Source organism: Pleurodeles waltl, chromosome 3_1, assembly GCF_031143425.1.
Source record: "Pleurodeles waltl isolate 20211129_DDA chromosome 3_1, aPleWal1.hap1.20221129, whole genome shotgun sequence".
Taxonomy (NCBI): domain Eukaryota; kingdom Metazoa; phylum Chordata; class Amphibia; order Caudata; family Salamandridae; genus Pleurodeles; species Pleurodeles waltl.
The window spans coordinates 1,892,196,113-1,892,216,776 of record NC_090440.1 but is presented as its reverse complement, the minus strand read 5'-3'; the positions used below and the strand labels follow the sequence as shown (position 1 = coordinate 1,892,216,776).

General features: G+C 43.6%; 1 protein-coding gene across 1 annotated transcript in view; it reads left to right on the top strand.

Moving 5' to 3' along the window:
* Positions 1–20,380, top strand: part of LOC138283473 (inducible T-cell costimulator-like) — a 105,617-nt gene extending 85,237 nt beyond the window's left edge. Inside the window, exon 5 of the mRNA XM_069221426.1 lies at positions 18,176–20,380. Within this exon, the coding sequence (XP_069077527.1) occupies positions 18,176–18,308 (133 nt within the window). The 3' untranslated portion in view covers positions 18,309–20,380. The remainder of the gene's footprint in view (positions 1–18,175) is intronic.
* Positions 20,381–20,664: the final 284 nt, after the last annotated feature.

Below are 20,664 nucleotides of genomic sequence, written 5' to 3'. Positions count from 1 at the left end.
CACAGCAGCAGAGGAGTCCTGGGGCAGCAAGCAGGTCAGCAATGGAGACATGTCAGATGTGCAGGCCTGCTTCTTAGCAGAGTTCACAGGTCCAAAAGTGATTAGACGAGTTGGTTCTGAGGGTCCTTTTTTTATATCAGGTGTCCACTTTGAAGTACTAGAAGCTTCTAAAGTCTTCCACCTACAGAGGTCTCTTGAATTTTCTGCCTCCCTACCTTGGCCCCAGCTCGTCTGGGGGCATGAAAACTAGTATTTGTGAGGGTGCTGAGACAGAGTCATTGTGATGTGCGAGTGTAGTAGGTGATAGCTCCACACCCTCAACAAGTAAGAAAATTGCCCATTCTGACAAAACCTATTCCCCCTTTGTCTCACTGACTGGGAGTAATAAACAAAAACAACTGCCAGCTACACCTAGTCATGTGACCCAGGATACAGCTTGCAGGCACCAAATGGGACAAGGAAATACCAACTTTCTACAAGTGGCATTTTCTGAATTGTGACTTAAGATCCAACTTTACCATTAAAGAGGGCTTTAAATTACAATTCTTTAGAGACCAATGCTTGACATTCCTACCGGCTCCCACTGGAAAGTTATCAACTATTAAATGTAATATGGTCACCCAATGTTAATCTATGCGAGAGGAAGGCCTTGAGGTATTGAGAAATTACTACTAGGACATGCAAAAGTTAAAAGTACATGCTCAACATTTTATATACATTACACCCTGCCCCAGTAGGCTGTTTAGGGCCTACCCTAGGAGTGATTTATATGTATTAAAAAAAAAAGAAGGCTTAGGCCTAGCAAAATGTTTTTTAACCAGGTTGAAATTGCAGTTTAAAATTACAATGACAGGCTGCAATTGCAGATCTGAGACGTTTCTAAAAAGGGCTACGTAAGTGAATGGTACAATCAATGCTTAAAGCCCACTAGTAATGTTTCATTTACAGGCCCTGGGTACAGGTAGAAGGTGTGCTTGGGACTTACAAGCACATTAAATGGGCCAATTGGGTGTAAGCCAACGTCACCATGATTAGAGAAGAAAGCACAAGCACTTTAGCATTGGTTAACAGTCATGAAATGACAGCAAAAGTGCGATCAGCAGAAATAGGATTGAAGTCAAAAAGCTAGCAGGAACCCATACCAAGGATGTCATTTCCAACAGCATGTTTGTAGTTTAGCCTTGCTCTTCTCCAATTTACTATGTCTATCTGGATTTGGCATTAAGCTGCACAGAATTGAATTTGTTGTATGCTATGTGCACTCCATGGAAATAAACTGGAATCCTGTTTATGAGTTCCCAGACACCACAAGCTTCACACTGATGAAATGGCAAGATATGTATCCGCAGAAGGTAAGCATCAGAAATGATTTACAGGCCCACAACATTGTAAAAGATCTCGTATACAAACTTTCATCCTGGAAACCATATAAAGTGCGTACATCTCATACCGGCCGTTATGGCTTACATTCACACAAGTACAACATAATTCTTAACTCTTCCCATGACCTTAGCCTAGGATATTTCCTTCCTCCTAGTAGTATCCTAGTCTGGAAGCACAACAGTCAGCAGGATGTCAATGAGTACATGCAAGCATTTTATATCACATAACTGCTATGGCTCCAGTCCCTGTTGGGTAATCTTAGGGCACCAATGGATTTTCAAATCACATCGTAAGGTATATTGGGGTAGCATGTTCTAGATGGAAATGCAGTCAGTGCGGGAGAGGATGTGGCATTACGGCCAGAGCTGCTGACTTCCTGCTCAACATCCTATGATTTTGGGCAAATCACTTAATCGCTCCATTTCTACTAAAGATTAGTGTGTCCTTGTGTAATGTAACTGGTGCTCATGTAAGGCGCTCCAATACATTTGGGTTGAGTTTGCTTTATATAAAACTGCAAATCAAATAATAACAGGCCCAATGAATGAAGTTAACCCAGCAGAAACCTGGGTCCATTAGTAACAGTCCTTCGAGGGATTGGAGTATGTGGCGGCACATCTAAAAAACTACCTGTACTGTTCAATGGGTATAGTCTACAACCTGTCAGCGTTCATAGGCCATAGAAGGGAATCTAAAGCTGTGCCCATTTTACCCTCTTTACCTAAGATAATGTGGTGAAGTCATGGCACATAATACACCTTTAGCACCCTGTAGTGACGTGCTTCCTAACCAACTAATTAAATGTTTGTAATGCAACATGCATAAGATAGCACTCCAACAGTGTGTTTTTCCAGCATATTTCACCAATATAATCTTTTCAGCAGGTGTTGGTAGGCATCAGCAGATTTTTGTGGTCTATCCATAGGGCATAGACCTATTTCTAAAACAATAAATTAGTTTTTATTTTGGTCAGTGAGAAACACGTTTGTTGAAGACCACAATTTCCCTCTAAATCAGTGTCTTGGTGGACAGTATGTTCTATCCCTGAAAAACATGCGTTTCAGTTTATAATGTGTACGCATTGTGACTGTTTGAAAACAATGTTGTTAATCCTGGACTTTAGAATATTTGCACCAGTATGTTACAGCTCACTTAGCAGAACTGATAAAGGTTTAATTAATGTCTGATTGACAGACGTTAGGGGTACTCTGAAAAACAAGTCTTCCTAATGGGTTTTTCGTACAGCTAGGTTGCTTTAAAGGTATAGATGATGGTGTAGATACCATGAAAGGGATGTCCATTACAGATGTTCTGATAGAACTTCCACTCTGCTTTTTAGAAGAATCCCTTAAAACTAATAAAACTATTTCAAAACTTATGGGCCCCTTTCCCACATTAGTCACTGGTTGAAGACCTTCCTATGGAATAGGGCGCAGACTGGTGGGAAGGATGACATCTCTAGTCACAACATGCCTGAATTCCAGGCGTAAAGTGGGTGGATGGTGGGAAGAAGGAGTGAGAGCCCTGCTTCGCCCCTAGAGGGCGCTGCCCATTTAGGGTCTCTTCTAGCTCTTCTCTTCTAGCTGCATAGCTCATGAGAGGAAGAGCTGAGCACTTACCCATAGTGCCCTTCAAGGTTACCTAATTGTTATTCTTAGTATTACTATTATACTGCACTTTTGCCACTGGTGTGCTTAGTAGCATTTGGACTTCTTGTTTTGCAAGCTGTATCATGCATGCATTGTTGGAAGCAGTATGGTTGTGCATTCACATATATTATATATTATGTATATGTATCACTAGTAAACACTTTAGACATTGGACCTTAAAAATAGATACATGTTCATGTTTGTGATTCTTCTAAAGCTTCTCCATACTCTTGAAATAACTGCTATTTTGTGAACAGTGTCTGAGATCTCAGCATCTATTTGTCTGAATTGAAACAAAACAAGTTCACAACTACGAAATTCTTTCCACCCTGTTTAAATTTAAATGTTTAAGATTTGTATTTCCTTCTGCCGACAAACACCACCGCAAATCGTCCATTAAGTATGATATTTACAGCATCAAGAACAAATGTGTCACTTTTGTAAATGAATGACTAGAACAATCGTCCTTAGAGAAGTGACTGATTAACTTTTGCAAAGATTCAGGGAAGGCTTGTGCTCCATCTGCAGTGATTTTTTAAATAACATTAGATACTGTTTGAAGTGTATTGCATTGCTCGGCCTACTAAATCATCTAAACGATGACAACATATCTTTACTGAAATTTAGATCTAAATTAAAGAGGATTTCATATAAAAGAGCTAAAGACTTGCATAACATTGTGGTACTATCTTCAATCTGTCAATCATATTTTTTGGATAGTTTACTTTTCAAGTAAATAGTTTATGATATGATGTAGTATGGTTAGTATGGTTTTATAACAAATATATGGTTAAAATCACCCTTGTAAAATTTTGCGATTACAATAAAAAATACAACATCTGAAAAGCTTGAGCTAGAAACATTAGTGTTCTAAAATTTACAGATTATGCAGAAAATGGTGAAATACTTGGAGAGCGAAGCAAATTCATTTTTACACAGAAAACAAAGTGGCTTTTTCAAGTGGCCCTGTCTATGACCTATGACATTGTATCATATGCAAGTGATGCTCTGAATTGGTTACATTGATCCCGTCCTTAGAAAGAATGCAATGGAAGAGCAGCTCAATCATGTGTACGTACCACCACTGCATTATTATCAGGGTCCACATGGTCCACATTGTCCTGATGGGCAGGATCCGATCTCAGGCCATACATTCCATGCCTTAGCTACCTTAAAAATGTTGGTTGGTGGGCTTGGTTTCATGGATGTTTATCTCTGGGTCAGGAATACATATCAAAGTTACATACACTGGCCTACTTTCCTACTTTAGAAGACTCATATATAACATGGGTAATATAATATTAATAGACCACCACTTAGATTGCAAGATGTTGAAGCCCAAGAGTGTGTGAAAGGGGAGACACTGTGGTCCTGAGAATCTGTTGCCCCAGAACACTTACAACCTTAGGCAAGAAGAAATAAACTTTATTTAGGGCATTTACATTTTTTTCTTTGAATCCAGCTGTTGTGTGGTGGTGGATTTAAAAAAAATAATCAACTATGCTGACAATCTATGAGATCTCCATGGTTAAAAAGCCATTCAATGGTAACAGATTAAAAGCTGGGGAACTGCTGACATATGCAGATGATGTTTGGTAGATTTCAGCTCTATCAAGGAGAGTCATTGGTCTGTCATAGCAGGCAGACACTGGCTTCTTCTCCAGGACCATGGACCTGATGTTATGGGTAGTAAATGTATGTAAAAGTAAAAAATATTAGTAGCAAACAGAGTTAGTAAAAAAGCCAGTTCATAGTTCTGATGAGGCAATTGCCTTAGACTGAAATTAACTGCCCATTCCTAAAACTGATGTTGAGATATCTAAGGTGAGGTGATCTAAGTAGCAAATTGAGATAACTCTCTGGTCTGAAAGAAAGCATTGCTTGGGTTTCCTGTTTTGACAGGCAGCAATGCTTGGTCCATTGTTGATTTGAGAAAACACTATTCTCTGGAGGAGTCATAGAGGGGCATACTTACAAGCTCCATGTTCCGCCGGTGCGTCACTTGTTTTGAAGCTCCGGCGGTGTATTGTACAGACCCATATTTATGAGGCCACACAAAGCCACTTTGCATGACTTTTCATGGCTTCATAGATATGGTGTAAGGCCACGCAGCGCACGTCACTCCGTTGCCTTACACTGCATCGGGGGGCCTTCCGTGGGCGTTACAGTGTGTTTTTCCATGCAGCACCATGCGTTTTGACACTTTCCCAGATTTGTAAGGATCTGTAAACCTGGGAATGCATCAATGCCTCTCCACGGCAGGCGTAAAGAGGAGAAATATCTTTATTTCACTTTGTTATTATCTCTTTCTATGTGTGCTGCGTTCTGCATTTGATATGCTAATAGAAACAATGGATCTTATTCTTAATCATAATTACTTTCTATTTATTGGCGAATGGTTTAGACAAAAGCAAGGAGTTGTGATGGGGTCAAGATTTTCTCCCTTATATGCTAATCTGTTTATGGGCTGGTTTGAGGAGACCTGGGTATGGGGACATGAAGCAGCAGATTGGCATACATATAGGGGGTCCGCCAGGGCCAGGGACTGTGGAAGCACCGCCAACAGGCTGGCGGTGCTTCCTGGCCAATTCTGACCGTGGCGGTAAAGCCGCGGTCAGAAAAGGGGAACCGGCAGTTTCCCGCCGGTTTTCCCCTGGCCAAAGGAATCCTCCGGGGATTCCGACCCCCTTCCCGCCAGCCTCTTCCTGGCGGTTTACACTGCCAGGAAGAGGCTGGCGGGAAAGGGTGTCGTGGGGCCCCTGGGGGCCCCTGCACTGCCCATGCCACTGGCATGGGCAGTGCAGGGGCCCCCTAACAGGGCCCCATAAAGATTTTCAGTGTCTGCTTGGCAGACACTGAAAATCGCGACGGGTGCCACTGCACCCCTCGCACCGCAGCAAATCCGCCGGCTCCATTCGGAGCCGGCTTCATCTTTGCTGGGGCTTTCCCGCTGGGCCGGCGGGCGATCTTTTGCAGATCGCCCGCCGGCCCAGCGGGAAAGTCGGAATGTCCCCCGCGGTCATCTGACCGCGGGGCGGTGTTTGGGCGGGGTCGGAATGACCCCCATAATCTCTTAATGGGGGAGATAGATAGATGATTGCTTTATGATATGGACAGGAACTCTGGAGAAATAAAAAAGGTTCTGTGAATATTTAAACTGTAAGGAAGTGAATATGAAATGTACCCATCAATATAGTACTACGCATATAGAATTTCTAGATGTGGAATTATATGTGGTCAATAATAAGATTGAATACAAATTGTATTGAAAACCGACATCTTGTAATTCAATATTGTACATTACAAATGCACACCCTGTATGTTCGATAGAAGCAATACCATATGGAGAGATGATAAGAGCAAGAAGAAACTGTAGTAGAGACAAAGATTTCCATGAATGTTTATATGACATGAAGAAACGCTTTTTAGCTAGAGGTTACAATGAAGAGTTTGTGAATAAGTCTTTGGGAAAGGCATCTTGTATTTCTCGGCAACAAACATTAGGACTGAAAACAAAGAAAAAATTGAAAGATAAAGAGGATCAAATAAGAGTAATTCTGGATTATACAGATAACTCAGCTATACTATTGAAAAGTATGAGGAAATATTGGAAGATCCTTCTACAGGATCAGACATTGAGAAAATATATTGGCAAGAAACCTATAGTGACTTATCGTAAAGGTAAAACTTTGAGTAGTTCTCTATGTCCTAGCTATCCAAATACACAATTAGAGACAAATTGGTTAGATACATATAATAAAGTTTTTTTCAAGTGTGGTAGTTGTGGGGTATGCAAATGTGCATGTGAAGCACCGAAAGACTTTTTTGGAGCTGGAAATAAGAGATATTTAATACAAGCATATATAAATTGTAAGACCACTTACATAATATATATGTTGATTTGTAAATGTGAACAGATTTATGTTGGCAGTACAAACCGTCCACTCAAGGTCAGAATTGCAATCAATCAATCAATCACGAAATTTATAAAGCACGCTACTCACCTGTTAGGGTCTCAAGGCGCTGGGGGGGGGGGAGCTACTGGTCGAATAGCCATGGTTTGAGGCATTTCCTGAAAGTCAGGAGGTCTTGGGTCTGGTTCAGGTAGAGCGGTAGGGAGTTCCACCTGCGGCGAGGTGAGAGAAGAATTTTCCTCCGGCGTTGGTGCGGTGAATGCGGGGGATGGAGGCGAGGGTGAGGCTGGCGGAGCGGAGCTGGCGGACGGGAGTGTGGAAGGTGAGTTTGTCGTTGAGGTAGGCCTGTGTTTTGGAGGGCTTTGTGTGCGTGGGTGAGTAGTTTGAAGGTAATCCCCTTCGAAACGGGTAGCCAGTGTAGGTCTCTGAGGTGGGCAGAGATGTGGTCGTGGCATGGGACGTCGAGGATAATTCGGGCGGAGGGGTTTTGGATGCGTTGCATTTTCGTTTGTAGTTTGGCCGTGGTTCCTGCATAGAGTGCGTTGTCGTACTCCAGTCGGCTGCTGACCAGGGCGTGGGTGACAGTCTTTCTGGTTTCGATAGGAATCCACTTGAAAATCTTGCCAAGCATGCGAAGGGTGTTGTAGCAGGAAGAGGAGACTGAATTGACCTGCTGAGTCATGCTGAGTGCTGAGTCCAGAATGATTCTCAGGTTTTGTACTTGGGTGGTGGGTGTGGGTGCGGCTTCTAGGGAGGTAGGCCACCAGGAATCGTTCCAAGAGGAGGGGTTGCTGCCGAAGATGAGGATCTCTGTTTTGTCTGTGTTGAGGCGGCTTGATTCCATCCAGTTGGTGATAGCGTGTAGTCCATTGTGGGGTTTGTTTCTTGCTGTTGTGGGGTCTTTCGTGAGGGAGATGATTAGCTGGGTGTTGTCTGCATAGGATACTATGTTGATGTGGTGGGATCTTGCGATGCTGGCGAGAGGAGCCATGTAAACGTTGAAGAGTGTTGGGCTGAGGGAGGATCCCGGGGGGATGCCACAGATGGTTTTGGAGGATTCGGACAGGTAAGGTGGAAGGCGGACTCTCTGGGTTCTGCCGGAGAGGAATGAGGAGATCCATTCGAGGGCCTTGCCGCGGATCCCAGCGTTGTGGAGGCGTGTTCGGAGGGTGTGGTGACAAACAGTGTTGAAGGCTGCGGAGAGGTCCAGGAGGATGAGGGCTGTGGTTTTGCCCTTCTCAGGCATGGTCCTGATGTCATCTGTAGCAGCAATGAGTACAGTCTCTGTGCTGTGGTTCTTGCAAAACCCGGATTGGGAGGTATCGAGCGATTTGTTGTCTTCCAGGAAGCGGGATAGTTGGCTGTTCACGATTTTCTCAATGACCTTCGCTGGGAAGGGGAGGAGGGAGATGGGCCGGTAGTATTTGGAGTCATCTGGGTCCGCCTTGGGTTTCTTCAACAGGGCATTGACGTCAGTGTGTTTCCAACTCTCCGGGAAGGTGGCTGTCTCAAAGGAGCTGTTGATGATGCCGCGGAGATGGGGGCGATGATGTCACTGGCTTTGTTGAAGATCTGGTGTGGGCAGGGGTCCGAGGGGGAGCCGGAGTGAATGGAGGCCATGGTGTTGATGGTGTCTTCATTGTTGACATGGGTCCAGGCGCATAGAGGGTTAACGTTGCTTGGTGCGTTGGGTTCGTGGGTGTCTGTGGTTGGCTGGTGGGTCTGGGGTTTGAAGCTGTTGTGGATGTCTTCTATCTTCCGATGGAAGTGAGTGGAGAGGGAGTTGCAGAGCTCCTGTGACGGCGGGGGGTCGTTGGAGCAAGGCCTGGGGTTGGAGAGTTCTTTGATGATGCCAAAGAGCTCTCTGCTGTTGTGAGCGTTGGTGTCTATGCGCCTTTTGTAGTAGGTTCTTTTGGTGGTGCAGATCAGCTGGTGATGCATGCGGATGGCAGTCTTGAGGGCGATATGGTTGGATTTGGTAGGTACAAGGCGCCAGGCATTCCCGTTTGGAAGCCTGTAGGTCGGGGTGAACCAGCTGGCCTTGGATTTTTGTTTGAGTGGTGGGAGGGTGTTGGCGCAGTCGTCTATCCATTGATGCAGGTTGGTGGCGGCTGAGTTGGGGTCTCAGGTCCTAGGAACAGGTGCCTCGGCTAGGTTGGAGATCAGCTGTTCTGCTGAGATTCTGTTCCAATAGCGGCGGGGGTTTGAGTGGTGAGATGGTGAGTGACTGGCTTCTGAAAGGAGAAATGGATGCAGCGATGGTCGGTCCAGTGGAGTTCGGTGAAGGAGACATGGTTGCTGGCTGAGAAGATGGGGTCGAGTGTGTGTCCTGCGGTGTGGGTGGGTGACGTGATGAGTTGCTTCAGGCCGAGGTTGCCGAGTAGGTTGGTGGTGTTGATATCGTTGTTGTTTTCTAGGTGGAAGTTCAGGTCGCCGAGGAGGATGTAGTCAGTTGAGGTGAGGGCTTCGGCGCTGATGATGCCTGCGATGTCGTTGCAGAAGTGGGGTCGGGGGCCCGGCGGTCTGTAGACCAGTGTTTCTCTGAGGGTGGTGTTGACGTGGATTTTGAAATGAAGGTGCTCGGCAGAGTTGATGGTGTCATGGGAGCTGGTGGAGACTCTGATGGTGCTTTTGTGGACTATGGCGATTCCTCCTCCTGGTTTTGTTGGTGCGTTCTCTTCTAGTGATCTTGTAGTCTTCAGGTGTGGCTATGGCTATGTCTGGTTCCGAGGCCGAATTCATCCAGGTTTCGGTGAGGAATGCGACATCAGGTGATGATGAGGTCAGTAGGTTCCATAGTTCGATTGCATGCTTGTGGACGGAGCAGGTTTTGAGCAGGATGCAGCTGAGGTGGTTGTCTACGGCGCTGTGTCGGAGCTTGGTGGTTAGGGAGCAGGTGGAGTTGCAGGCTCTGCAGGAGAAGGGTCCTTTGGTGTGCTTGGAGTGGACTGGAAGCAGGTGGAGGAGCGTCCTGGATTGAGGGTGTGGAGGTCATTGGCTGTGTAGTGGTGATTGCTGGTGCGGATGGTGCGAGGGCCAGGGGGACTGGCGTTGGGTGCGGTCTGGGCGCAGACAGGCTTGCCTTAGGCATGCATTCGGGAGTGGCAGCAGGGAGGAGGGAGGGGAGGCAGGGAATGGGAGAGCAGGGGGGTGGGGCCGCAGGGACGCAGCGTCGGTAAATGGAAAAGACTGAAGTGGAGGGAGGGGGCGGGGCCGCGGGGATGCAGCGGCAAGGGCCGGGAACAACAAAGTAAATTTCAAAACAAAAAGCAAAACCTGGGCACCAGGATGCAGTACTGAAAGGGGAGCGACCTGCCTGGAGCAGGGTCAAGGGTCGCTCTCCCTACTGCGCCGCGACTGCCATATGAGGGGAGGTGTGAGGGAGTGGCAGCAGGGAGGAGGGATGGGAGGCAGCGAATGGGAGAGCAGTGGGGTGGGTCCCGCAGGGACGCAGCAGAGGGAAATGGAAAAAACTGAAGTGAGGGAGGGGGCGGGGACGCAGCGGCAAGGGCCGGGAACAAGTAAGTAAATTTCAAAACAAAAAGCAAAACCTGGGCACCTGGATGCAGCGGTGAAAGGGGAGCGACCTGCCTGGAGCACTGGAGATTTATCAGACAAGATGATGAAAGATATCCTATTGCAATACATATGAGGGGATGTAGTGCACAAAATGCACATAAAGAATTTAAATTCTTTGGTTTTGAACATATTAAGATAAGTCCGTGAGGAGGAAATAGGGAACTGGCACTAAGGAGGAAGGAGTCCATGTGGATTATGAGATTACGAGCAGTATAATGCATATTGAATTCAGATTATGAACTGGAATATTTTTTAAATGACAGTTTATGTGTGTATGTACTAGTAGTGACATGTGTAACAAACTATGCACACACAAGGAGAAGGAGAATTCAGAATATATCATTTTGTAGTGAGAATATAAATAAGATACCAATATATAAGGTGAGAATAAGATGTATATAGATACCTTTGGTGAATAAGGGATATGAGACTTGATAGTAGAAAACGATTGCAACTATTATAGTTAGGTATAAAAATAATTGTTTGCTGTATACCAACACGTAGAACGTTTTATTTAGGTATAATTGTGATTAACTCCTAACTATGTTAGTAAATAGGCTCAATTTTTACTACAAAGATGCTTTTTCGAGAAATAAGGATAAATCTAAAATGAGAATATGACTATAGCAAGTGAGGAGATATTGCACTAGTAATGAGGCACCAGTCTGTACAACAATACTATATCTAAGGGCATAGGGATTGGGTCGAGTTTTAGTTTACACAGACGAGAAAGAGGTAGTCCTCTTTCTATTTTTATGCAGCAAATAGATAACGGACTCCGTCGAGGTATGTCAGACGGAGTTACAGAGAGTGGAATGAGGAAGTTCTCTTTCTTTGTTTAGTACAAGGAAGAAGGGGCTATTTGAATAGCGGGGAGACGCGTACTCCGTTTGATTCACTTCACGCGTACTCGTGGTGTTAGGAGATACGGAGTCGATCGATTCAGAGGTGGGTTTGACAATACAATATATATTTAAGCAATGAAATGGAGCTTTTGGCAATAACTATGGGCCATATAATGAATACTTACTGAGGCATTTTGAATTCATTTTAGAGGATTAGCATCCAGTCTAAAAAATATAATATTTAGACAAGTAAATGATAAGGAGGTAAGGAAGTGAATAAAAGAAAAGACATATACGGCAGAATCAGAGTTATAAACAATAATAGAGAGAATAATAAATTCCACATGATTTGCTACTATATAGGAATGAAATTGGAGCAGGAGGAATGACATTTTGTCAGAAGTGATCAGATAGAGAAAAAGGAATTTGGGAAATCCATACGAGCAGGTACAGTTGTATTAAATAGTATAGATATTAGGGGCACAAAGATTTCTGATATAAAATAAGATGGGTGAGCGACTTCACTTCTGTGTGCATGTTTGGAACACATAGAGCTTAGACATGTCACTAAGGAGATTGATATAAGTATGTTGGAAAAATAATTAGTTATTCACAATAACTTGTGTAGATGACTAGTAGTACTTTTATTTGGTTTCCACCTGGTACTATATAAGTAGAATGGGTGCACTATTTTTAAGGTTCGCAGATGTATGGGGTAGGAATAGAGAATAAGAAAGAGATACAACAGACATTTTTGTATATATTATTGACTGCCTTAACCACTTCGCATCCAGGCCTTTTCCCCTCCTGTGCTGAGCCTTTTTTTAGCTATTTGGGGCAGTTCGTGCTTAGGCCCTCATAACTTTTTCTCCGCATAAGCTACCCATGCCAAATTTGCGTACTTTTTTTCCAACATCCTAGGGATTCTAAAGGTACCCAGATTTTGTGGGTTCCCCTGAAGGAGACCAAGAAATTAGCCAAAAAAAGGCTGCAGAAGAAGGCTTGTGTTTTTTTTCCCTGAAAATGGCATCAATAAAGGGTTTGTGGTGGTAAAATCACCATCTTCCCTGCTTTCAGGAACAGGCCTACTTGAATTAGAAAACCCAATTTTTCAACAAAATGTTAACATTTTATGGGGACATACCCCATTTTTACAATTTTTGTGCTTTCAGCCTCTTTCCAGTTAGTGACAGAAATGGGTTAGAAACGAATGCTGGATCCCAGAAAGCTAAACATTTCTGACAAGTTGACAAACTTCTGAATTCAGAAAGGGGTCATTTGTGTAGATCCTAGAAGCGTTTCCTACAGATAATAACAACTGAACTAAAGGAATTTTGGAATTGAGGTAAAAAAAACAATAATTTATTTCCACTTTTTACTCTGTAACTTTTTCCTGCGATGTCAGATTTTTGGAAGCAATATACCGTTACATCTGCTAGACTCTTCTGGTTGTGGGGATATATGGGGCTTGTAGGTTCATCAAGAACCCTAGGTACCAAGAGACAATAAATGAGCTGCACCTTGCAATGGGTTTTCATTCTATACCGGGTATGCAGAAATTCATTTTCTGAAATATAAAAAGTGAAAAATAGGTATCAAGAAGAAAATTTGTTTTTCCGAAATGGCCACAAGATAAGGTGTTAGGAAGCAGTGGTTATTTTCACATCTCTGAATTCCGGGGTGCCCATACTAGCATTGGAATTACAGCGCATTTCTCAAACAGACCTCTTTTTTTTCACACACTGTCTTACATTTGGAAGGAAAAAATGTAGAGAAAGACAAGGGGCAATAATACTTGTTTTGTTATTCTGTGTTCCCCCAAGTCTCCGGATAAAAATGGCACATCACTTGTGGGGGTAGGACTAGTGCCCGCAAGAGGAAATATCCCAAAACACAACGTGGACACATCACATTTTCACAAAGAAAACAGAGCTGTTTTTTACAAAGTCCCTAGCCGTAGATTTTGGCCTCTAGCTCAGCCGGAACTTAGGGAAACCTAGCAAACATGTGCAGTTTTGAAAACTAGACACCTAGGGAAATCCATGATGGGGTGACTTGTGGGGCTCTGACCAGGTTCTGTTACCCAGATCCCTTTGCAAACCTCAAAATTTGGCCCCAAAAAACTTTTTCCTCAAATTTTGGTGACAGAAAGTTCTGGAATCTGAGAGGAGCCACAAATTGCCTTCCACCTAGCGTTCCCCCAAGTCTCCGGATAAAAATGGTACCTCACTTGTACGAACAGGCCTAGCGCACGCGACAGGAAATGCCCCAAAACACAACGTGGACACATCACATTTTCCCAAAGAAAACAGAGCTGTTTTTTGCAAGTGCCTAGCTGTAGATTATTTCCTCTAGCTCAGCCAGCACCTAGGGAAACCTGGCAAACTTGTGCAGTTTTGAAAACTAGACCCCTAGGGGAATCCAAGATGGGGTGACTTGTGGGGCTCTAACTAGGTTCTGTTACCCAGAATCCTGTGCAAACCTCAAAATTTGGCCAAAAAAACACTTTTTCCTCTCATTTCGGTGGCAGAAAGTTCTGGAATCAGAGGGGAGCCACAAATTTCCTTCCACCCAGCATTCCCCCAAGTATCCCGATAAAAATGGTGCCTCACTTTTGTGGGTAGGCCTACTGCCCGTGAAAGGAAATGCCCCTAAACACTATCTGCACATATCAAAATTATCAAATATAAAACTACCTGTTTTTCCAAGGGGGCACATGCGTTTTTGGTCCTGGGTTCAGCAGCCATCTAGGGAAACCTACCAAACCCAGACATTTCTGAAAACTAGACACCCAAGGGAGCCCAGGGAGGTGTAACTTGCGTGGACCCCCCAATGTGTTCTTACCCAGATTCCTCAGCAAACCTCAAATTTAGCTAGAAAAATCACATTTTTCCCACATTTCTGTGTGGGATCACCGCACTGGGACAAATTTCATACCACCCAACATTTCCCTCAGTCTGCAGGTAAAAATTATACCTCATTTGTGTAGGTGGGCCAAGTGCTTGTGACAAGAAAGAGCCAAAAACATGTCGAAATTGATGGGGAACCAAAGCGGGTCCAAAAGGGCAGTTTGAAAAAACATTTTTAGGCTGACAAGTGCAGCAGAATTTTTATCGGTATAGATGAGACAATGCTGGGTGGTAGGAATTTTGTGGATTCCTGCAGATTCCGGAAGGTTCCATCACAAAAATGTGGGGAAAATGTGTGATTTCAGGCAAAGTTGGAGGTTTGCAGGGCATTGTGCGTGAGAAAATGGTGCGGAGTGCATGTGAAACGCACCACCCTGGAATCACCCAGATGTTTAGTTTTCAGATGTGTGTAGGTCTTGTGGATTGTTCTACATGGCAGCGTCGCAAAGTCCATAAAGTGCAGCCCTCACCATTCCAAGTGGGACGATTTTGAGAGTTAGCCAAACTCTCATGGCACAATTGTAAAACCAAAACCCAAAATAATCAAATTGCTTGCTGTGGAATAAGATGTTTTAGTGTGCGGGGGAGAGCTGAAAGACTGTTACCCCCTTCAGCTGGAGTAGGGGCATAACCAGGCCCATACTGGTTGGTAGCCACCACCCCCACTATTTTTTTTTTTATTCCCTGGCATCTAGTAGACTTTCTGTTCCCCCCCCCGGGGTATGGATCAGTGGTAATTGCCTCATCAGCCCATTGGTGGGAAGAACAACTTTGGCTCTATTTATGGCCATACCCTCTCCTTTTGGAAATAATATCCCTGGCCTCTGGTGGGCTTTCTGCCACCCCTTGGGGGCATATGGGGCTTTAAAAAATAGCCCAATCTGCCCCCAAGTGGGGCAGATATGGCCAACAGTAATGTGCCCCCCCATGGGGAGCGACCCTTACCCAAGGGGCTGCACCCTAAAACAAACACACACACCAATCCCTGGTGCCTAAGTGGCTTCTGCCCCCCCCCTGGGGGCAAATCGGCCTAATAGAAATACGCCGATCTGTCCCCAAGGGGAGCAGAAATGGCCAAAAGTAAATTCCCCCCCCCACAGGGGAGTGACCCTTGCCTAGAGGGTCACACCCATTGCATGAAATTGGTGCAAAAAAAAAAAAAACGTTGCCTAGTGGTTTCTGCCCCCCTTGGGGGCAGATTGGCCTAACAAAAATCGGCCGATCTGCCCCTAGGGCCAACTCCTGTTATGTCCAGGGGTATTCACATAGCTGTTTGCTGTGGCTTGGTGGCAGCTCGCATTTAAAACATACAAAACCATAGAAATCCACCTTATTGGATTAACTTATAGTAATGAAAATTGCAGGAGTGCAGGCAAGGAAACAGAGAAAACAATTGCTCTCACAGAGAGGTAGCTGCATCTTTAGCAGCTCCCTCTCTGTGATAGCAATGCTGGCTCCCGCCGGTGGCAGGGAGCCGGCTGGGCCTGCAGGAACCTTGAGGCTCTCGCCACTGTCCCAGTGCACACTGGGTGTCCCAGAGGGCACCCAGGAAAGATAGCCGGGCCTGGGGATGGGGACCCCAGGGTCAAAATGAATTTCTATGTTTTTTTTTAAATTCTAGTTCCTCACTATAGCGTCCCTGTAACCTTTGGTATTTTCTGTGAATTTCAATTTTTTTTAATCATTAAGTAATTTTAATTACTTTACAAAAATCCAACCACCACCCTGCACGGCCTTTGTGTACATGTTATCTTTAGTTGAGTAGGTTTTACGAGTTTGACAAATGAAAGTCTTTTGTCCGTGTTCATGAGTATGTAGTTTGCTAAATACCAGCTGACTGAAACTACATGTCATGTGATGAAGACTGTGAGTGGTCGAAACACATTGTGTTACTTGTTTCTGCCCAAGTAAATCTTGGAAAGGGAACTGTTGGTGTGGCTCGTCTTCCCCCTGTGTGTACGGCTGTGATACCCACCGAACGAGCCCCGGTCCACAGTCTTTGTATATATATATATTTACACATATCTCTTTTTCACTTAAAACACACCTGTTTCTGTATGCCCCGGCCCTGATAAGGCAGTGTACATTCAGTGGGTCAGGCTCCCCCTATTTACTACAGACTGCTGGCCTTCAGCAAAATCACGCAGCACACAGGAGAAATTTGAACTAGTGAAGAAACAATTCACCCAAAGCAGATCCCATGTGTTTCGACTCTCAACTAATTTTTGTCACAGAAGTCACCATTTTATTTCACTGACACCGTGACACCCCCCAACATAAACAGTGACATACTTTACGTTACACCCAATAAGGGTTACATTTAAAAAACAAAAAAACAGTGCCACGATCTGTGTTAACATATTTTCACATATGTGGTAAACAAGAAAGAATAAGAAAGTCTGCAGTAGTTAACAAGTTTTTTTTTGCGAAAAAGGTCACATGTGTATATGAAACTACACTTCCCATAATGCATAGTGGCAATCATTAATCGTACAGATCACCCTGAAACGTTCTAGGAAGGAGTTAAGGTGGATGAGACTTTTTTTTGGAAAGTTTTGTGAAGATTCGTCAAACGGCACCATATATACACATATCGTACAATATAAAAAAGCACTAATGTGCCTTTCAAGATTCAATACGGCCAGTGCTTAATTTGTGCTTGTTGTTTCCGGTGCGGAGCACAGGCACTTATTTCTGAGGGGCGTGGCTTAGTTTTCTGTCCCAAGCATTTACTGCGAGCAAAAGACACAAATGGGAAAGACGGAGGAAGAGAAAAACAAAAAAGCGTCAGAAAGGGGAAAAGCAGGAGTGAGCTGAAAGGGCAGGAGGTGGCTGTAAATGGATGGAAGAGGACCGAGGTGGCTTCAGGATTACGTTGCCTCAGTGTTGTGTGCTCGCACTTTTAATTGCAGCATCCGCTTGTTTAAAAGGAGAGCTTTGAGCACCGGCACCTTTTTATTTACAAATTAAGCACTGAATACGGCCATCCTGCTTGGGCATACCAATAAAGACGCCATGCATGCACGTATCTAGGTGATACTCGATAAATAGGGACATTACCTAAATATGCAGTCATCCTGAGGTATGGCGTTAATAGCCTGAAGTTGGAACAATAACAAATTAAAACTCTTTGTGTGCCTCACCATCATCATTAGGTGCCAATGGAATGATGCATTCTGTTTTGCATTTATATCTTTACACAGGTCCTGTAATTTGGTGCGTGTGGGCAATAGGGATGTGGAATCCATTGAAGAGAAAAAATACACGAATATGAAATTGAACTAAATCACCCCTCGATATAGATTTTGAAATGATGACACATAATTGTCTAGAATTTAGTAAGGCTCTAGCACCTGTATGTGACTATTTCCCTGAAATAATAAGATTTTTCATTTTACAAGCAGTTTACAAGTGTATCCTACATTCCAATGCTAGCACATACTCCATGGTGTCTGCTTTCTTCTGATAGACATAATCCTCTAGCAAAATCCAGAGCTATAGATAGTTAATGATTTGCAGAGGAACCTTAAATGTTGTTGCTAAATGTTATGACACAGTTGACATGCTTTTCCTCAGATACAAGGTTATTAGCTCCATTAAATATTCTATCCATCTTTTAAAGACTCCTAATTCTTCAATGTTGAGGCCCAGTTCGTACAGACCGTACTGTAGACGAGGCACATACCTAAAGCTTTGTCACATCATCCAAAATGGTTAACACTCCGTATGTACAGAGCGCAAATGCCACCTGTATATAATCAAATCCCATCCTCTTCATGGTGAGTCATTGTATAAGGAGCAGAAACATTGCAATGCACAGACATCTTCAAGGCCTTAGAAAACTATAATGTCTGTGGAGAATATTACCTGCAATGACATGTATTTTTCTTTTTCAGACTGTACCTTTCGAATGAGTCACCAGAAGCAGCTCAGGACAATGAAAGAGGCCAGGCACACTTGTCCAGAACAAGCTCTAATCGTCCTTCAAATTGTTCAACAGTTCTCCAGACTGGAGACTATTTTGGTTAATGCAAAGCAATTCAATTTACTCTAATTGTAAGCTTTTGCAATGGAATAAAACTGTTTATTCCAGGTGAAATGTTTTAACTTGCAGTGCCAGAAAATGTGACGCATTTTTTTCGACTGCGTCTTAAAATAAGAGGGGCAAATCGAATTCATAATTATTAATGTATGCCCTTGTTTTTATACATAGCCCACTCCATACAACTCTTCTGCTGTTTATAAGTACTGAATATAACACTTTGGAGGTGTTGTTTACAAGCTCAATATATAAAGCTTTACTATTACTAACAGCAAAATATTACTATGACCCAGTCCAATGGTACTCAGTCTACAAACTTAAAGAGGAAAGAAGAATGACTTGGTCGTGATGAACAGAGGGCCACATGTTTAACGGCGAGCTTTCAGCTCACTGAGCCAGCCTCCCAGCATTAGCTGCATGACTTCATATGCTGCAAATACACAGTATGCCCAGTACCTTTTCTCCTAGCAAGAGCTCCTCTACTATCAACCAGTCGTGGCATCTCCCAGCAAGGCGGAAGCCTATAGTATATCGAAATGGAGAGATGAGTTTGTTTCAGCACTGGTGGAATGAGATACGGCATTATTAATGCATAATGTTGATATAATTTTAGTCCATATTATTATACTTCGTTCAGTTGTTCAGAATATTATACATTGTCAAAGTGCATTCGGCAGAAGTTTGGTTCATAGTTATTTCCACTGCCAACTTAACTTAATTTTATAGAGTACAATACATAAACAGTTTTAACAGCTTAATTACTTCTCAAGATTTCCATCAGAATATCCAATGCAACAAGTTGCAGGAACTCAGCATTAATTACCTGTCAGGTAGGTGACAGAAGAGCATCTACATTTCTGTCAATATGGGTCTTCTAATGTCAATAGTAAAACCTGTAGAACTTTGGAGTAGCCAGCAGAGGTGCTGGTCTGTATTTTGCTTCCTTTGTGTCTCCGTGTTATGTACAATGGGTATGGGTTTGTTTCAACTATCGTGAGTGGGACAGATAACCTTCCCTGCTTTTCACTTATCACTGCTGAGTAGCTGATAAGAATTACCAACAGGGTTATTTGTAACTGCATCTGTAATACCCAGGATCTGAAATGATACAAAGACTGATGTTTTGTAGCCACGAACTCTTTTCAGCTCAAAGGCATACAGAGAGTGTAGTAATCATTCTAGAATTTATGGGATAATGAAGGACGCTCAAATGAAGAAATACATTTCTGTGGAAGTCATTACGAAAATAGTTTGGGAAAGAGGCATTTTATATTAAATGAACAATTATTTTGCCCGCAGGAAAAGGAGTTTTATGGATCCCTGCTGACTGATTTAAGATAGCACTAGAATCGTCCTCCCGATGGTCCCGGTGGTGTTCCTGCTGGCCCACCTGAGAGAATAGATTCTATCATATGTACTCAACTATGGGGTGTCTCCTCAACCTTTTCATCCTAGCAGGTGGACTAACATTGGCTCATAGCTGGAAACAGCCGTTTCCTCCACAGTTGGCTCTGTGATGGACAAAGATCTGGAATATTTATGCCATGGAAAAATTAACAGCGCTTTTGTAAGATAAATTGTTCAAATTTAAATCTGTATGGAAGCTGTTCAGAACCTACATAAAAAAGCAAGTTGGAGGATGGTGAATGGTGCAACATGTCCCGGACCTGATAAAGAAGAGTTGTTGCCACCACGTCTAGTTCCTCCGATCAAAGTGCTTGGATGTGCCCAATAAACTGTATAATGACTATTATCATGGGTCTTATAACTTGCTGGACTTCCACGTTTGTGGCAGGGGTTTGTCAGATGCCTAAAATGATAATGTATAGCGACATCACTGTACTTATTGGATTGTGATATGCCCACCTTCTTCCTATCTTCCCCCACCCCACACCGTCAGATCGTCTCCAGTGGATTTACCTTACTTCAGGCTTAGTGTCCACAACAGTCCAGTTTTTGATTTCTGGATGGAATATTATTTTGGTGTCTGTTATGTTTCTGTTTCTTTTTATTGATCTTATGATGTTATAATTTACACAAAACGCTAAATAAAGTGTGGAAAAGACCAGTAATTCTGAAGAAAAAAGTAGACAGTCTATTGGAACAAGAACAGTGATACAAGCTGCCTCGGGCACCGTGTTTTCTTTCTGCAAGGCCTGACTGTTCCACACCCTGCTGCATCCCAACCCCTTTTCTTCCCTGGTTTCCCAAAAGGGTGGGATTGGTGAGCAGTATGCATGCGGTAAGGGGAAAACGTTTGTCTGACCTGTTCTGCAGCGTCTGTAGGAGGAGGAGCTGGAGGAGGAGGAGGCTACTGCACTGAGTTCTGGCATCAGAGCAAAA